Genomic DNA, 15,509 nt, shown 5'->3' with positions numbered 1-15,509 from the left:
TCAAGCAGGTCAGGAAGCAGGAGCTGATGCAGAGGCCATGGAGGGATGTTCTTTACTGGCTTGCTTCCCCTGGCTTGTTCAGCCTGCTCTCTTAAAGAACCAAGACTATCAGCCCAGAAATGGTCCCACTCACAAGGGGCCTTTCCCCATTGACCACTAATTGAGATAATGCCTTACAGTTGGATCTCATGGAGGCATTTCTTCAACTGAAGCTCCTCTCTCTGTGATAACTCCAGCTGTGTCAAGTTGACACAAAACTACCCAATACAATTGACCCCTTGTCAACGTGACACACAAACACATCACTACTAAGCCTCAACCCTTACATTCTTATTCATCCCGAAGGTCTAAATAACTTTAAACATCCCACAGTCTTTACATATTCTTAAAATTTCAATCTCTTTAAAATATCCATCTCTTTTAAAATCCAAAGTCTTTTTACAATTAAAAGTCTCTTAACTGTGGGCTCCACTAAAATAGTTTCTTCCTTCAAGAGGGAAAATACCAGGGCACAGTCACAATCAAAAGCAAAAATAAATCTCCAACCATCCAATGTCTGGGATCCAACTCACGATCTTCTGGGCTCCTCCAAGGGCTTGGGTCACTTCTCCAGCCATGCCCTTTGTAGCACACGCGTCGACCTCTAGGCTCCAGATGCCTGTACTTCACTGCTGCTGCTCTTGGTGGTCATCTCATGGTACTGGCTTCTCCAAAACACTGCATGACCCCTTCAGTCCTGGACCGTCAATTGCAACTGAGGCTGCACCTTCACCAATGGCCTTCCATGGCCTCTCACAGTGATGAGCCTCAGCTGCTCTGCGTGACCCCTTCATGCCTTCAAAACCAGTACCACCTGGGTGACTCTTACACATTACCAAGTCCCACTGCAGCAGGAGTACCACCTTGGCTATCTCTGGAATAGAGCCTCTTTGTGCTTTCAGAAAACACTTCCCAGAAGATGTCACTTCAACGATGCTGGTCTCTTCTTAATCACCGCTAATTTCTTAGCTCCAGCTAACCAGCATCAATAGTCCCAGTAATGCCAAGTTTTTGCTTTAGTAGTTCTGGTATCTTGTTAATCACAGCTGATTCTTCAGCCCCAGCTAACCAGAACCACAGAATCTTCACAAAGTAACAATGGCCCTGAAAAGAGTCTTTAATTTTCCCTCTGAAATTTCACAAGCCAGACCTCCATCTTCTGCACTGTTCTCAACATTATCTTCCAAGCTCCTACACAACATCTGACAGAGCTCTTAACAATGAATGGATCTTCAAACCCAAAATTCCAAAGTCCTTCCACAGTCCTCACCAAAACATGGCCAGGTTGGCCCAGGAATACCCCCACTATGCTGGTACCAATTTGTCTTAGTCAAGGTTTCTATTCCTGCACAAACATCATGACCAAGAAGAAAATTGGGGAAGAAAGGGTTTATTCATCTTACACTTCCACATTGCTGTTCATCACCAAGGAAGTGAGGACTGGAACTCAAGCAGGTCAGAAAGCAGGAGCTGATGCAGAGGTCATGGAGGGATGTTCTTTATTGGCTTGCTTCCCCTGGCTTGCTCAGCCTGCTCTCTTATAGAACCAAGACCACCAGCCCAGAGATGGTCCCACCCACAAGGAGCCTTTCCCCATTGACCACTAATTGAGATAATGCCTTACAGTTGGATCTCATGGAGGCATTTCCTCAACTGAAGCTCCTTTCTCTATGATAAATCCAGCTGTGTCAAGTTGACACAAAACTATCCAGTACAGTTCCTATAGCTACTGTCCTCTCTCCTTCCTTCCTTCCTTCCTTCCTTCCTTCCTTCCCTCCTTCTTTCCTTCCCTCCTTCTTTCCTGTCTTCCTTCCTTCCTTCCTTCCTTCCTTCCTTCCTTCCTTTCTTTCTTTCTTTCTTTCTTTCTTTCTTTCTTTCTTTCTTTCTTTCTTTCTTTCTTTCTTTCTTTCAAAAGAATTACTTATTTAATTTATATGAGTACACTGTTGCTGTCTTCAGACACACCAGAAGAGTGCAATGGATTCCATTACATGTGAGCCACCATGTGGTTGCTGGGAATTGAACTCAGGACCTCTGGAAGAGCAGTCAGTGCTCTTACCACTGAGCCATCTCTCCAGCCCCACTACTGTCTTTAATTACCCTAAATATGGATTCTTGGCCAGGGGTGTGTGTAGGGGATGCTAAGCTGAAGGGCAGACAGCAGCTTGGACATTTCAGAAAGAAGCCCAGGAGATGTTTTAAAAGTCTGTAAAGAAAGATTTACCAAATTTCAGTGACCACACTGCTCTATCTACCTTACTCTATATAAATTAGAGTATTGTGTTCATGACTATCATATGAAATATTGTTTTTTTCTTCTGGGTTTTGACCAAGTCAAAGGATTCTGATTATGAATTATTGTATAATTTTAACAACAGAAATTCAATTAACTTAAAGTTCTTAGGTCTCTGCATGTGCCTAGCTTGTTTGAAAGTGATGCTGCAATTTTTGTTATTCAAATAATGACTGTTTGAAGTAGGTTTTAGTGTACACTTCTGAGGATCAAGTGATGACAACCAACTTTATAACCAACCAGCATAAACTGCTGAAAAAATTCAGATAGTCCTGCTTCTTACTGTGACCTTATTCTTATTTTTAATGGTGCTTATAAGCTTAGAATAGAGTTATCTAAAGTCATGAAATAAAAACCAGTGACATATTTCAATTACCATTATTCAGGTTCAGATCTACACAGTAGGCAAAAACAATAGCATGAATCATTAATGGTTTTTCTCTTCTGGACTGTGAGGTCAACAAAGTCATCTGTCTGGCAGGTGTTCCTGCCCATTCTGTTTTGCTTCTTGTCTTAGTCAGTTTTCTGTCCCTGTGACAAAACACCATGATAAATGGAGCTTATTGAAGAAAATGTTCAATCCCACTTACAGTTTATGACAATCATAGCAGGGAGCATGGCAGCAGGCAGGCGGGCATGGTCCTAGAAGAGTAGCTTACATCTGATCCCCAACACGGAGAGATAGATAGATAGATAGCCCAACCCCAGTGAACCATCTTCTCCAACAAGTCCACACCTACTCCAACAAGGCCACGCCTCTTAATTCTTCCCAAACACTTCCACCAACTCAGGAACAACTATTTAGCATTTGAGCCTATGGGGGGGCATTCTCATTCAAATCACTGAATTTTTTAAAAAAACTGTTTTAGTGAGAAGCCAGGATAGGGCCAGTGAGCATGTTCGGGTTATCCTTTATTTCATCTTTTACTTCTAATTCTCATTATTTGCTACAAATACAAGTAGAGAAGTTGTGTGATTGATACTAACAGAGCATGTTTTGGACTTTGGACTTATGTGAAGGGGGAAATTTCCATTGCTAAGGAGATGAATGGGTGAAATAGACCCAAGTTTTCCCATGTATAGTGGGCCCGGGTGACAGCTCCTTCTTTGTAATTGAACAGCAGCTTAGCTGCTGCTAAGCTTTTCTATTAACGTCAAGCCCCTTCTCCATTATACCTTTGTGGCTATGAGGGCACTTACAGCAGCCCCACTCTGTGTGAGTGTGTGTCTGACTGTCTGTCTGTCAAATATGGAAGAGTTGAGAAAATCCTGAAGAAAAACTTCAAGTTTCAGTAATCACAGGGAGTTGCTGTCCAGCCAGTTCTACCAGGGGGCTACCTGAGAATACAGAGGGCAGGACAGACTAGCCAACAGAAAACACTGTGTAGTGTGGCAACTCAGAGGCAGACATGTTTTTTAATGGTTTCAATGCTTTTTTTTGTCATAGATAGATAGATAGATGTGGTCTCTTTCCCAGAAGGCTCTGTGCCTTTCAAAACAGAACACTAGTGTTCTTTTCTGATTTCAGGGGCAGGCTGCCCTGTGGGTGTTTAAAAACCAGTTTTTATTTTACTAGTATTGATTTTGTACTCTGCCTTCTTTTCCTTCACCTTTTCTCATAACCTACCAATATCTCTGAAAGTAGTTGGGCTCTTGCAGGAATCCTAAAGGCAAGCACTGTCCACAAAAATCAGGACAAGGGATTATTGAAAACTTCCTAAGTGACCTCCGTGTATAGTCGTTCATTAAAGGTGGATACGGTGTTTTGATATATTTCTAATCTGTTTCTGAAGAGTGTGTGTTCTGGTTGGGTAGTGGAGAGAGTTCATTGAAAATAGAATTCAGGAGACTGAGACTCAGTAGTCTAAAAAATGGAAGTATATACTAACTATTTAGAAAAAGGAGGCATATTTATTGTGTATGCAATGGGGAATTGGGGTAGAGATCAATTCAGGGTAGTTAAAATATAATATTCAAGTAATGTTATTGACATAAGCAATTGGCCATTTGAGTCTGGAATACAGGAGAGATGTCTGAACTGGAATCTTAAGTCTGAGAGTTATGGGGATAGATATGCTATTTCAATTCATAAAATTAGAGTGGTCATCAAAGGAGAGAGGGTAAAGACTTGAGTTTGGGGCCCTCTAATATGGGGAGAAGACAAAGCTAAACAAGAACCCATATATAGCTCCCCCCCAAAAAAAAAAGTTTGCTTGCTAATTTTAGTCTCTTTACTTGGCCAAAAGTCAGAAACTTTTAGAGGAGATCAGAACCAGGAGGGACTGTAGCCAATGTTTTTTGTTTTTGTTTTTGTTTTTGTTTTTTTTCTAATCGGGAAGACTAATCCAAGATATAGGAGCCCTGTAATGGAGTCCTGATTTTATGCTTGAATGAATAAGCTTGTCAGATTACCTAGCTTCTCTGGATCCCCCTTTTCCACCTATAAAAATACCTAATCAAATGATATAAAAAAGGTTAGGATAATTCTGTATTATCATTTATGTAAGGTAATGTGTGACTCACCTATTCTTTCCTTAAGAATACTCTATTGCTTTTACAATTCATAGATATATTAGAATCTCTCTGAGGCTTTTCATAATCCCCAAATTAGCATCTAAATTTGTTACTATGAGTTTGGTTTTGATATATCTTGGTGATGCTAATATGAAGTCATGGTTGACCCATCATACTCTATGTACACAAAGCATGGCACTCTCCTGTGAGCTACTGCACCTCTCTGAGTATGGACTTGCATTTCCAATACAAACACAATTCAGTTCATTGTAAATGTGTTTTTTTTTTCTCACACATGAAGCTTGTCACAGGAGGTTAGCTCTGTCGACCTTAGGATAAAACTTGTAAGTAATCAGCTTTTCTCAAAACTTGGTAAAAATGACATGATCCTAAACTTCTGGGGCTGCAGAGTAGGGCGGCTGTTTGATCTTTCTCTTCACCTTTTATAATAAAAAATACAAGTTATTCCAGAAATAACTTACAAGGTCAATGAATGGTACATCAGGCATGGTATATAAATATCAGTGCCATTGGAACAATTGTGTAGCAGGCGTATTCATGCAATTTTCTGTAGCCTACCTATTGATTTATGGTGGTTTCTCCCCAGCACTTTGCAACTTAGCTAGACAATTTGATGTAGGATTTGTTGACTTAAACTCAAGTTGTCTAGTGTGTGAATATACATTTAAAACTGAATCCTAGTGGCTATTTTCTCTGAGGAGTATGTGTCTAATAGACTAGGCATTTTGGACAAAAACAGGAAGACACAGGCATGGATTGTGGTGGCCAATTATTTGCAATCTTGTCATATATATATCTACCACTCTAGTAGTACAAGGAAGTGATTTTATCATGAACAGTGCACCAATAATTTTCCTGGAACTCCCCTTGTCTAGTTTCATGCTTGGTTTTTAGTGCTCTTTTTAAGTCCTAAATCACATTTTTAGTTGAGTAGCATAAACATATACTGTGTAGGACTTGGTTTGCTCATAAAATTGTCATATTTGATATATTTAAAGATGTTAAGGCCTGGGGGGGGGAACAGAAAAATTCAGGGGAGAAACCAAGCAAGTCCTCAGAAATATTTTCCCCCTCTGGGTCTTCAGAGCTCTGCTCCATTCAGACGTGTGGCACATAATAATGAAGAGAAGGTTGGAATATACTCTAAAATCGCTCTAGGGTGAGTAGGGCTCGAGATAATTGTAATTTTTAAAACTAGGTTTCACCGTTGTTTGGAACCATCTACAATTCAATTTATTTTATCGCACAAGCCATGAATAATGCTATGAAAAAAAATGGACGGGCTAGTGCTGCCAGCCTGGTTCAGCATTCCAGAAACATGCAGTTCTATGGATTCAACCAGTTGATAAAGACAGACTCAAATGGAAATGGGATTTCTGAATATGTAATCCTGGACACCAATGGGAAAGAATGGGAACTTCGTGGCACCTACACTGTGGACATGGAAACTGAACTGCTAAGGTTCAGAGGGACCCCAATTCATTTCCCTGGCGGCAGACCTACTAGTGCAGATGCAAAATGCTGGTTTGCAGAAAGGAAGATCTGCCAAGGAGGTAAGTAATGGAAAGTCGCTGGTCATTAATTTAGTTCAGTGTGGGCTATAGGGGTGCTTCTTTAAGACAAGGTGTATTTTAATATTGAAGCACTCATAAGAGCAGGCATTTGTATTTCAGGTTGCACAAACATCTTCTTAACTTCAAAATAATCAGAACCACAAGCGGATTAAAAGCTAACTCATCACTGGTTCTGAAAGAGGTCTCAGTCTTTCTCAAAGACATTACTCTAGTAAAGGGAAAACATTTTCCTCCCTTAACTTTAATTGCCTGTGGCCTGTGGTTGCTTTCCCCTACCAGAAAGAACACCTGCATATCCTACTCTTATCGGTCAGATCCTATCATAAGATCTTTACACAAGATCTTTACACCATCTCCTCACTGAACTACCATTTTATTAACCATCTCTGCCTTATAACTTAGCACAAAATCACCTTTTAGTTGTTGCTCACATAGTGGTCGCATCTCCTCACTCTCCTAATATACTTCTTGATGGTAGGCACCACAGCTAGTAATTTTAATGTTCCTCACCAGTCCAGCAGTTTGATTGGCTAGTGGGCCCCTCCTAGATTTTGGAAGAGAGAAACTTCATCAAATCTCTGACAGCCAGAGCTTTAATATGGAAGAACCCATATTATCCTGACTAAAGTGTCTGTCTACACCTTTCCAAAAACATATCCACCTATTTGAACTAAGGATTGACTCTGATTTGGCTTTAGCATGACACATCCAACTGCCTCTTCACTCAATAATCAAGTAGTTTCTCTTGAAAGACTTGTAATCTATTTAAACATTTAGATTCATAGAGAGCAACTTATATGCTTTTGAAAACACTAATTGTCATAAGCTGGCTCTACCTCACCCTTGAAGGACAAACGTTATGTAATTCATGAGGTCAGTGGATGCAGGTGGATTAAGAAGGGCTTTTATTTTAGACAACATAGTACTTACCTTTCACAGGTAAGCTACCACACTTATTTTCAAGAATGTTATTGCTATCCTACATAAATGGATGCACTCAGAGTTCTCCATTCGTAGACTTTTTCCTCCAACGAAAACACCCTGATCAGCCTTAATTCATGTGATTCATTATTGTCAGAGTGGTGAGTGGGTTTGCTTCAGAACAGTGAAATTGCTTTCTTGTCCATAAAGTCAACAAGACAGACGATGCTGTAGGAAACAAAACAAAACAACACAGAATTAGGCTAGGTACATCTGGCTTGATTTTCGAGTCACCAGAAAGCATGAGGAGTCACTCTGTGGGGTGCCTTATTTACTGCTTTTTCTGTTTTAATGCTGTTCTTTTTCTTGTCTCTCTCTTTGAGCAGGTATTGACCCTGCCTTGGCCATGATGGTCTGCTTTGCTTTACTTATAGCCTTGCTGTCTATCAATGGATTTGCTTACTTTATAAGGTACATTTTTTTTGTTCTTTTTGTATACACAAAATAGAAGTCCACAACAGCCTTGTTAATATTGATTTCCAGGAAGTCATGGCTCAGTACAATTGCCTCATTACATGAACCACTGGTTTTCTTTCCCATAGTGTTTTACCATCCCTACTGGCCCCCTTTAAGATTGAAATGTTTTCATGATGCTGAGAAAAACTTCCACAGCTGTATTGTCAGTGGTGATGTTGCCTATGAGTACATCAATATGATGGTGAGATAAGAGAACTAGGATTTTAGGCCTTTTGATTATTGCTTACCTATGCCCTACATTCTCCATGAAATGGTATGGTAGCAGATGGAGTTGGAATATTTCAGGTAGGCTTTAGCTAGACTCTAAGCTCTATGCATAGTGGTGCTAAGTCATATGTATAGAATAGCAGGCCCTGCTTGATCATTCGGTGTGTAAAGGCAATTGCTACTGAGTCTAAAGATTTGAGTTTGACCTACAGTGGTGAAACAAGAGAATTGACTTCCACAAATTGTCCTCTGGCCAACAAATGCATGCTATGGCACATGTGAGCCCATCTCCTCTCCCTACCATGTGCACGCATAGGATACATACAAATATTTTAGGAGGTGTAGAGTAGCTTAGTAGCTAAGATTGAGCCCTGAGTGGCACTCAGCACCCATGTCAGGTAGCTCACCACTGCCTGGAATTCCAGTTCCAGGGAATCTGATGCCTTCCTCTGGCTTCTGCAGACACTGCACTCATGCAGGTACCCCCCCCCACATATATGTATAATTAAAAATAAATAAGTAAAAGTGAATAATGCACTTACCTTAGTATGTGATTTATAGTAGCCATTCAATAAATGGATAAACTTGAGCCCTTTAAAGACTTCTGGTAGTTGTTGAGAACCCAGGCTCTTCATTTGGACATCTATGCTTCTTGTCCAGTGTATTACAATCTGGATTTCTACTGTTCTTCCTTGGATAAAAACTACCCTCTTCATTCATCAACATCATAGTTGTTATCAAGTCTGTCTTCCTCCCTCAAACCCCTTAACAGTTGGTCCACTAATTTGATGACCTGTTTTCAAGACTGGTCTGAATGTGACATGCTGCCAAGTAATTTAATATTCATTCAACATCCTTAGATAATCAGCAAAAATAAATGGCAGATAATACCCACTCTCGGGGGATTTTAGGAGTCACAGGCTCTTGCTACCCAGTATTTAACCATTTCATGTCAAGGTAAAAAATGAACTCACAGTCAGCTGCTTATATTCTTAATCAAATTATAATTCTTGCTTGTCTTTTAAACAGAATGGATTGGTACTCTGGGTTTTGAGTGAGTTCAACCCATTAATCATTGGGAAGAGAAGGGGGGGGGGAAGGAAAAAGCAGACCCACAAAGGTGGGGGGATTGTTTGGAGCTTGTGAGCTGAAGGGCAAAGACTGAAGAGGGACATGATTGGAGAGGGACATGATTAGAGAGGAAAATGATTGGAGAGGAAAATGAGTTTGAGACAATTGGTACTTCAAGTGGTCACAGAGAACTAAGAGATGAGAGAGAGGCACATCATTTCCCAGAGTCACTTGGTCCTTGGTTCCTCAGCTAACAAAGCAGAAAAGATGCGCCCTCTTTGCTGCCTTCCTCCGTCTCTGCCCACCACGGCTGCAATCAGAAGAGCCCAGCCGCTGATGAGTTTCTGTAATAGCTGATTACTTGTAGGAGAGTCACTCTGTTCCTTTTTCTGTGTGTTTTGATTGTTTAAGGTTTTTTTTCCCCCCAGAAAGAAAGATGTGCAAAGAACCTAACTACCCCAAAACAAAGGATTCTTTGAACTTCTCTTTTCTCCCTTCTCCTCCAACCAGATTACACTGCCTTTCTGTAAAGCTCTCCTGAGCTTTGTGATACTAATGATGATAATGATGATAATGAGCCCTGATACTTCCCTAGTGCTCCAGGCTTTTCAGAGCACTTTCACATACATTAGCTCATTTGATTTTCAAAACAACTCTCTACAGCAGGGACTGTAAGGAGTGTTATTTGGCTAGACAAGGAGACACTGAGGCAGGAAGGGGTTAAATGATTTACCCAAGGTCACCTGCACCTGGCTAATTAATGGCAGAGTCAGTATTGCACCCCTCCCTCCCAAACTGGGAGTCCAATTTGCTTTCTACTAGATTGTCTTGTGAAGTACAATCTAGTAGAAATTTTCACAGGTGTGCCTGCTTTAATGTGTAAACAATTTTCTACACATATGAAACTGATAAGTTAGGGAGTGATGTTTTTCTTTGCCAAAAGATTCATGTGCTCTACCCAAGAAGTCACTCCAGGGCTCTTTTAATTTTCTCTGCTGGGTAGTAGCTCCCACTGTGATAAGGGACATATTTGTTGGCAGACAATTAGAAACGCATTGTATGTTTCCAAACCAGTGAAGTCACGGAGAACAATTGACTGGGTTGCTGGTACTTAAAGCTACAGTGATGTTATTATAGACAGCACCTTAGACCAGTTTGGGAAAGCATGGTGATTCACTGGTTGTTCCTTTCACCCTGGCTCTTGCAGTGAACACATTGCAGCATTGAATTATGGAAAACAGAAAGTCAGAGTGTAGCCTTTGAGCAGACCAAGAAAGAGAGGGGGGAGAGGGAGAGGGTGCAAGAGAGAGAGAGGAGAGAAAGAGACAGAGGGAGGGAGAAAAAGAGAGGGAGAAAGAGACAGAAGGAGGGAGGGAGGGAGGGAAGGGAGAGGGGAGAGGAGAGAGAGAGAAAGAGAGAGAGAGAGAGAGAGAGAGAGAGAGAGAGAGAGAGAGAGAGAGAGATATTCCTTCCTGATCTTAAGTTGCCTAAGTTGCCTGGTAGGCTTACCTGATTGTGTGAGGTGAACATCATACACTCCTCTATCTCTATTGATTTGTATAAAATCAATAGAGAAACAATCGTCTACAAATTATTGAACATTTTGGAGAGAGTCGTGTTTAAACCGTGTCTGTGTAATGCTCAAACAACAGACTAATTCAGTAAAACGGGGGAAAAAAAACCAAAAAACAGTCAGCCCACTTGATTGGGATCATGTAGACAAAGCAAACAACTGACTGATTTTTTTTTTCCACTTTTCAACCTGTTGCTTTGGCAACGCATGCATGCAACTTGGTGAGACAAGTGGTCTTATGGGCAAAAATCTAGGCCTACAGCCAGGGACTAAGGATTCCAGTTCAGCTCTGCCTAAGGGTAGGGAATCTCACACAATTTTCATTAGTTTGCTTTGTTTCCTATTAAGTGTTTTTGTTCGTAAACTGAGGATCAAATGACTTTTGGCTCTAATTTTATTAGGATGTGTACTGTGAGGAAGAAGTATGCAGAGCTCCTTAAAATGATTTGGAGGAGTTTGGAATGTGTGCCTGATGTGAGATCACCATTTTATTAGTCTGAGATACTATCCCTATACATTACCCTTGCTTCATTTTTGGATACCTTTTTAATAATATTTTCATGTTTGTGTTTTTGTCTTTGTAAGTTGTGATGACCAGGTTTATTGTTGCATTTCTTTGCTGTAAATGTTATGGTAAAGATCCATGTATGTGATGCATATATTTTATTCATAATGTATGCCTATTATATTCATAATATATATCTATTAGAGACAAGCATCAGCACCCTCTCCCCGACCATCTTATTTCATATTTTGTTTCAGGCGACGTATAAATAAAATCCAGTTGATTAAAGGACCCAACAGAATCCTACTGACTTTGGAAGATGTGACATTTATTAATCCCCACTTTGGCAGTAAGGTAAGTAGCCTAGCCTCCTCTCTGGCTTTCTTGCCTGATATCATAGGTAGAAGCTACAAGTTAGTCTTGAGTGCATGCCACTGATTAGTTTCAATTATGATATGCTTTAAGAATAAAATACATGAGCCAGAGAGATTAAAGGCTAGACTAACAACCAAAAATATAAGAGTAAAATACATACTGTATTTAGAACACTTGCCAGATACAGGGAGCCAATCTCACATCATCCTGCTTACATGCAGAATTAGGAAAATGGACTAACAGTCACCAGAAGGTAGGGAGGGTAGAAGACTGGGAAATAGTAAGATATTAGATAAATGGTACCAAAATACAGTTAGGCAGGAGGAATAAATTCCAGTGTTCTATACAACACTCCGGTGACTGTAATTTACAACTTCTTGCATAAGTGACAAGAAAAAAGAAAGAAAATGAAAAAAAAAGAGGCTGAAGTTTATTAACATAAAATACAGGGGACTAAAACTATAGCTGAGCAGGTAAAAGCTGCCTTGCTCTTGCAGAGGAGCATAATTTCTTCTCCAGCTCCGGAGTCCAGCAGCTCACCTATAACTCTAGCTCCAGTGGATCCAACACCCTCTTTGAGCCTCCTCAGGCACCTACAGGCATGTGGCATGTACACACACACATATACACAGACAAATTCACAAAATAAAAATGCATTTTTAAAGCTAAATGTTTAAATATATATATAATTTAAGAATATCAAAATATTAATTACTCTTATTTATTCAGGATGTATTATGTACATATATCAATTATTCAGGTTAATCTCCTGATATATGTATGAATGCTAATTCAAATTACGTGCATAGTTCACAATATATCTCGGTTAGATAATGATGACTTAGAACCATGCTTTGAAAGTGAATACAGTCCACTCTGGGCAGTAGTTTAGCTTTGACTTCATATAACCCCTTTTATCTAAACTTTATATTAGCCTCTAACACCCAACATGGTGCTTATAATATAAAATGTACTAATAAAAGTTTGGAGGAAGATGGTTCAACTCGTAAAAGAGGGTTGAGTTTCATGAAAGTCCAGGTTGTATCTGTGTTATAATAGGTGATCTTCCTAAAAATCTGCTACTGTCCCTGGGATGCATTTTGTGACATTATGCATATTCCTTACCTCCTAGAGCATTACAGTCAAGTTGAAGACAATGAGATCTTTTAAGGAAACCAATACATGCCAACTTGTACAAATGAACCGGAAATAGAATAGGACTTTAGAGAAGTCAGATCAATAGAAGGAGCCTTTCAGAGACCCAGATCCAAAGCTAAGTTTAAAAGAAGGGAAGGTAGAATTTGTCTATGTCACAGATTATAGCCTACTTATCAATCACTTTTCTTTGACCCTCCCAGGAGAAATTAGTAGTAAACTTTGGAATTGCAAATAAAAAATCTGGACTTATGAGCTTTTTAAAAAATTGGTTTGTCAGTGTTGCTACTTATTATAGAAAGGTGACACTGTTGTGTCATATACTCCAAAATAATTAGAATAGAGGGTTTTGAATGTTCATATCATGAAGAAATGATAAATGTTGGACATGATAGGTAACTTAAGTACCCTGATTTGAGCTATACACACTGTATGTATCTTAGCATCATTTGTATCCCACACACCTGTATAAATATTATCTTTCAATATATATTTTGAAAGTTGGAATTTGCCAAAATTTTTGGTATTGGTTATTGATAAATGGTTAATAATAATAATAATAATAATAATAAAGATGATGATAATCATGATAATAATAATAATAGTAATAGACCAGCTTTCTGTGGTTTGATACAGTTTTCATCCTGTTTTGCTACTGTCTTCCCAGCCCTGAGGGAAGCTCTAGGTAGAGGAAACAGCACAAACAGAAGCTTAGAAAAGAAAGCATGTGGGGGACAGCTTTGTGAAGGGAGCTGGTGTGTTTCCTTATGCTAGCCTATTTGGTTACAATGACACTGATCTTTGCATACTTTGTAGAGGTGGCAAGATGTAGAAAGAAGATACAAAAAGCATCCTATTGTTTCCATGAGCCATTTACTGTTGTTACTTTATTACACCAGATTTGACTTATTTCCCTATCTCCGGCAGACTGGTCAGTTGCTCAAAAATGACACTGAAACTTACATGGAATTAGTTGGCTATGTGAGGAATGGAATTGTGTGGTAATGTCCTGTGTGGTCAGGCAAATGAACTGATGAGCTATTTAATTCATTTCTCACTTATAATAATCTGGGTTAAATCTTCAGATGATTTTGTAAAGTGGATATCACCTTCCTAGAAATGTACTGATAAAAGACAAAACTATCATTTTTGCTGCTCTACCCCCACATCCCAGAAATACACTAAATAATTGATTTTTGTTTTTGAAACTATCAGAGGAGACTAACAGTTGTGGTGGGGAGTCTCTCTGGGGTTTTCACTCAGTATTCTTTGTACGAAATTTCCCAACTGAAGCAGACACTGAAACCAAAGCTCTGAGGCAATCCCATTCTATAACTTGAAACCAAGATAAGATAATTCAGTTCTGTGGTCAAAAATATTTTATCTAGAAATGTGATCACCGATAAAGTCTCATGAAAATATAGATAATTGTACTAAAGTCTTGATCATAAGATACAAACCTGTTTTCAACACCCCTATTAATTCTTGACAGCTGCCTGGACTTTGGGCTCTAAAGTAGCAAAAACAGTAACTATACTCAATTTTGGACTAAATTGGCCTTTCCAATGCATAGACTTTCAATGAGTAGGCCTAGTGAAGTCTACTAATATATAAACTGCACCCGTGTTGCAAAATTATGCCAGCACTTGCAAAATGCCACAAAGAGCACACTAGAGCTACTGTCAGACAGCCTAGGCTTTAAGATGGTGCTCATGATGATAGATTATTTCATTTATGCGTACCTTTTCATCTGAAGAGAATAAAAACACCATTACAACTCTTTAGTATAAAAGTGAAAAAACATCAAATATCAATAGCCCTTTAGGGGATGTTGATGCTTGTTTGCTTGTTTAAGTGTTTTGGTCTAAGTGGAAAAGAATGGCATTACCCAAGTAGAACAACATAGCTCTCTGTCCCTTTTTGGCATTTGGCTTCTCTCAAAGATTCTGAGTGGAACAGATAGGGGAAGCATATATTTTGCTTAATTGCTGTGCAGTCACAAACTTGCAGCTGGCTGTGTTTAATCAGTCAAGAAACCAAGCCAAGAATTCCATCCAAAAGGAATATCTGAAAGTGTAAACTCTTTGAGAATACAGAATTAATACAGTCTAGAAAAATTGGCAGGTCAGGAGAAGCCAAGCCAGAAAAGGAAGATTTTAGAAGGAAGTGAAGCCGAAATCCAAGTGTATGTGGATTTTGGCAGATTTTAGCACTTTCTCCCTTGCCCTTTACAGAGAGGGCTGTGTCTCAATATACAGCTACGTGCTCTTGCTGAGATGTGGAAATAAAGAAGAGAAGAGAAGTAGATGGCTCCCTGGCCTTGCTCTCTGTGAGGGAGTCCAGGTTGATGGAGGGGTTATGTGAGGAGTCAGGTCTTCATGTTGCCTAGTCTTGAGCTGTTAAAATTTCAGAACATTTTCTTCAGACTTGGTGTTGAAAAGAACTTAACTGAAGACTAAAGCAACCAGTTGATCAGAGACCACTGTTATCACAGCATCAGAAATTATTTAAGATTAATTCTTGTTGGCAAGCAATTCTGATGAAAAGCATAATGTGGTAAGAAAGAGGACAGGGATCTAGAACATCAACATCTTTGCCCAAGCCCTTGCATTCTTTTTTTTTATATTTTTATTAGTATTTTCCTCATTTACATTTCTAATGCTATCCCAAAAGTCCCCCATACCCCCCCCCCACTTCTCTACCCACCCACTCCCACTTTTTGGC

At 39.5% G+C, this 15,509-nt stretch overlaps 1 protein-coding gene across 2 annotated transcripts in view; it reads left to right on the top strand.

Moving 5' to 3' along the window:
• Positions 1-15,509, top strand: part of Gucy2f (guanylate cyclase 2f) — a 117,991-nt gene that overhangs the window by 29,280 nt on the left and 73,202 nt on the right. For both annotated transcript variants that reach the window (XM_006528841.4, NM_001007576.2), the window contains 3 exons: positions 6,066-6,420; positions 7,749-7,833; positions 11,513-11,609. In XM_006528841.4, coding sequence (XP_006528904.1) covers positions 6,066-6,420; positions 7,749-7,833; positions 11,513-11,609 — 537 coding nt within the window. The remainder of the gene's footprint in view (positions 1-6,065; positions 6,421-7,748; positions 7,834-11,512; positions 11,610-15,509) is intronic.

Source organism: Mus musculus, chromosome X (genome assembly GCF_000001635.26).
Source record: "Mus musculus strain C57BL/6J chromosome X, GRCm38.p6 C57BL/6J".
NCBI classification, from domain to species: Eukaryota; Metazoa; Chordata; class Mammalia; order Rodentia; family Muridae; genus Mus; species Mus musculus.
This window is presented reverse-complemented; position numbering and strand designations above follow the sequence as displayed.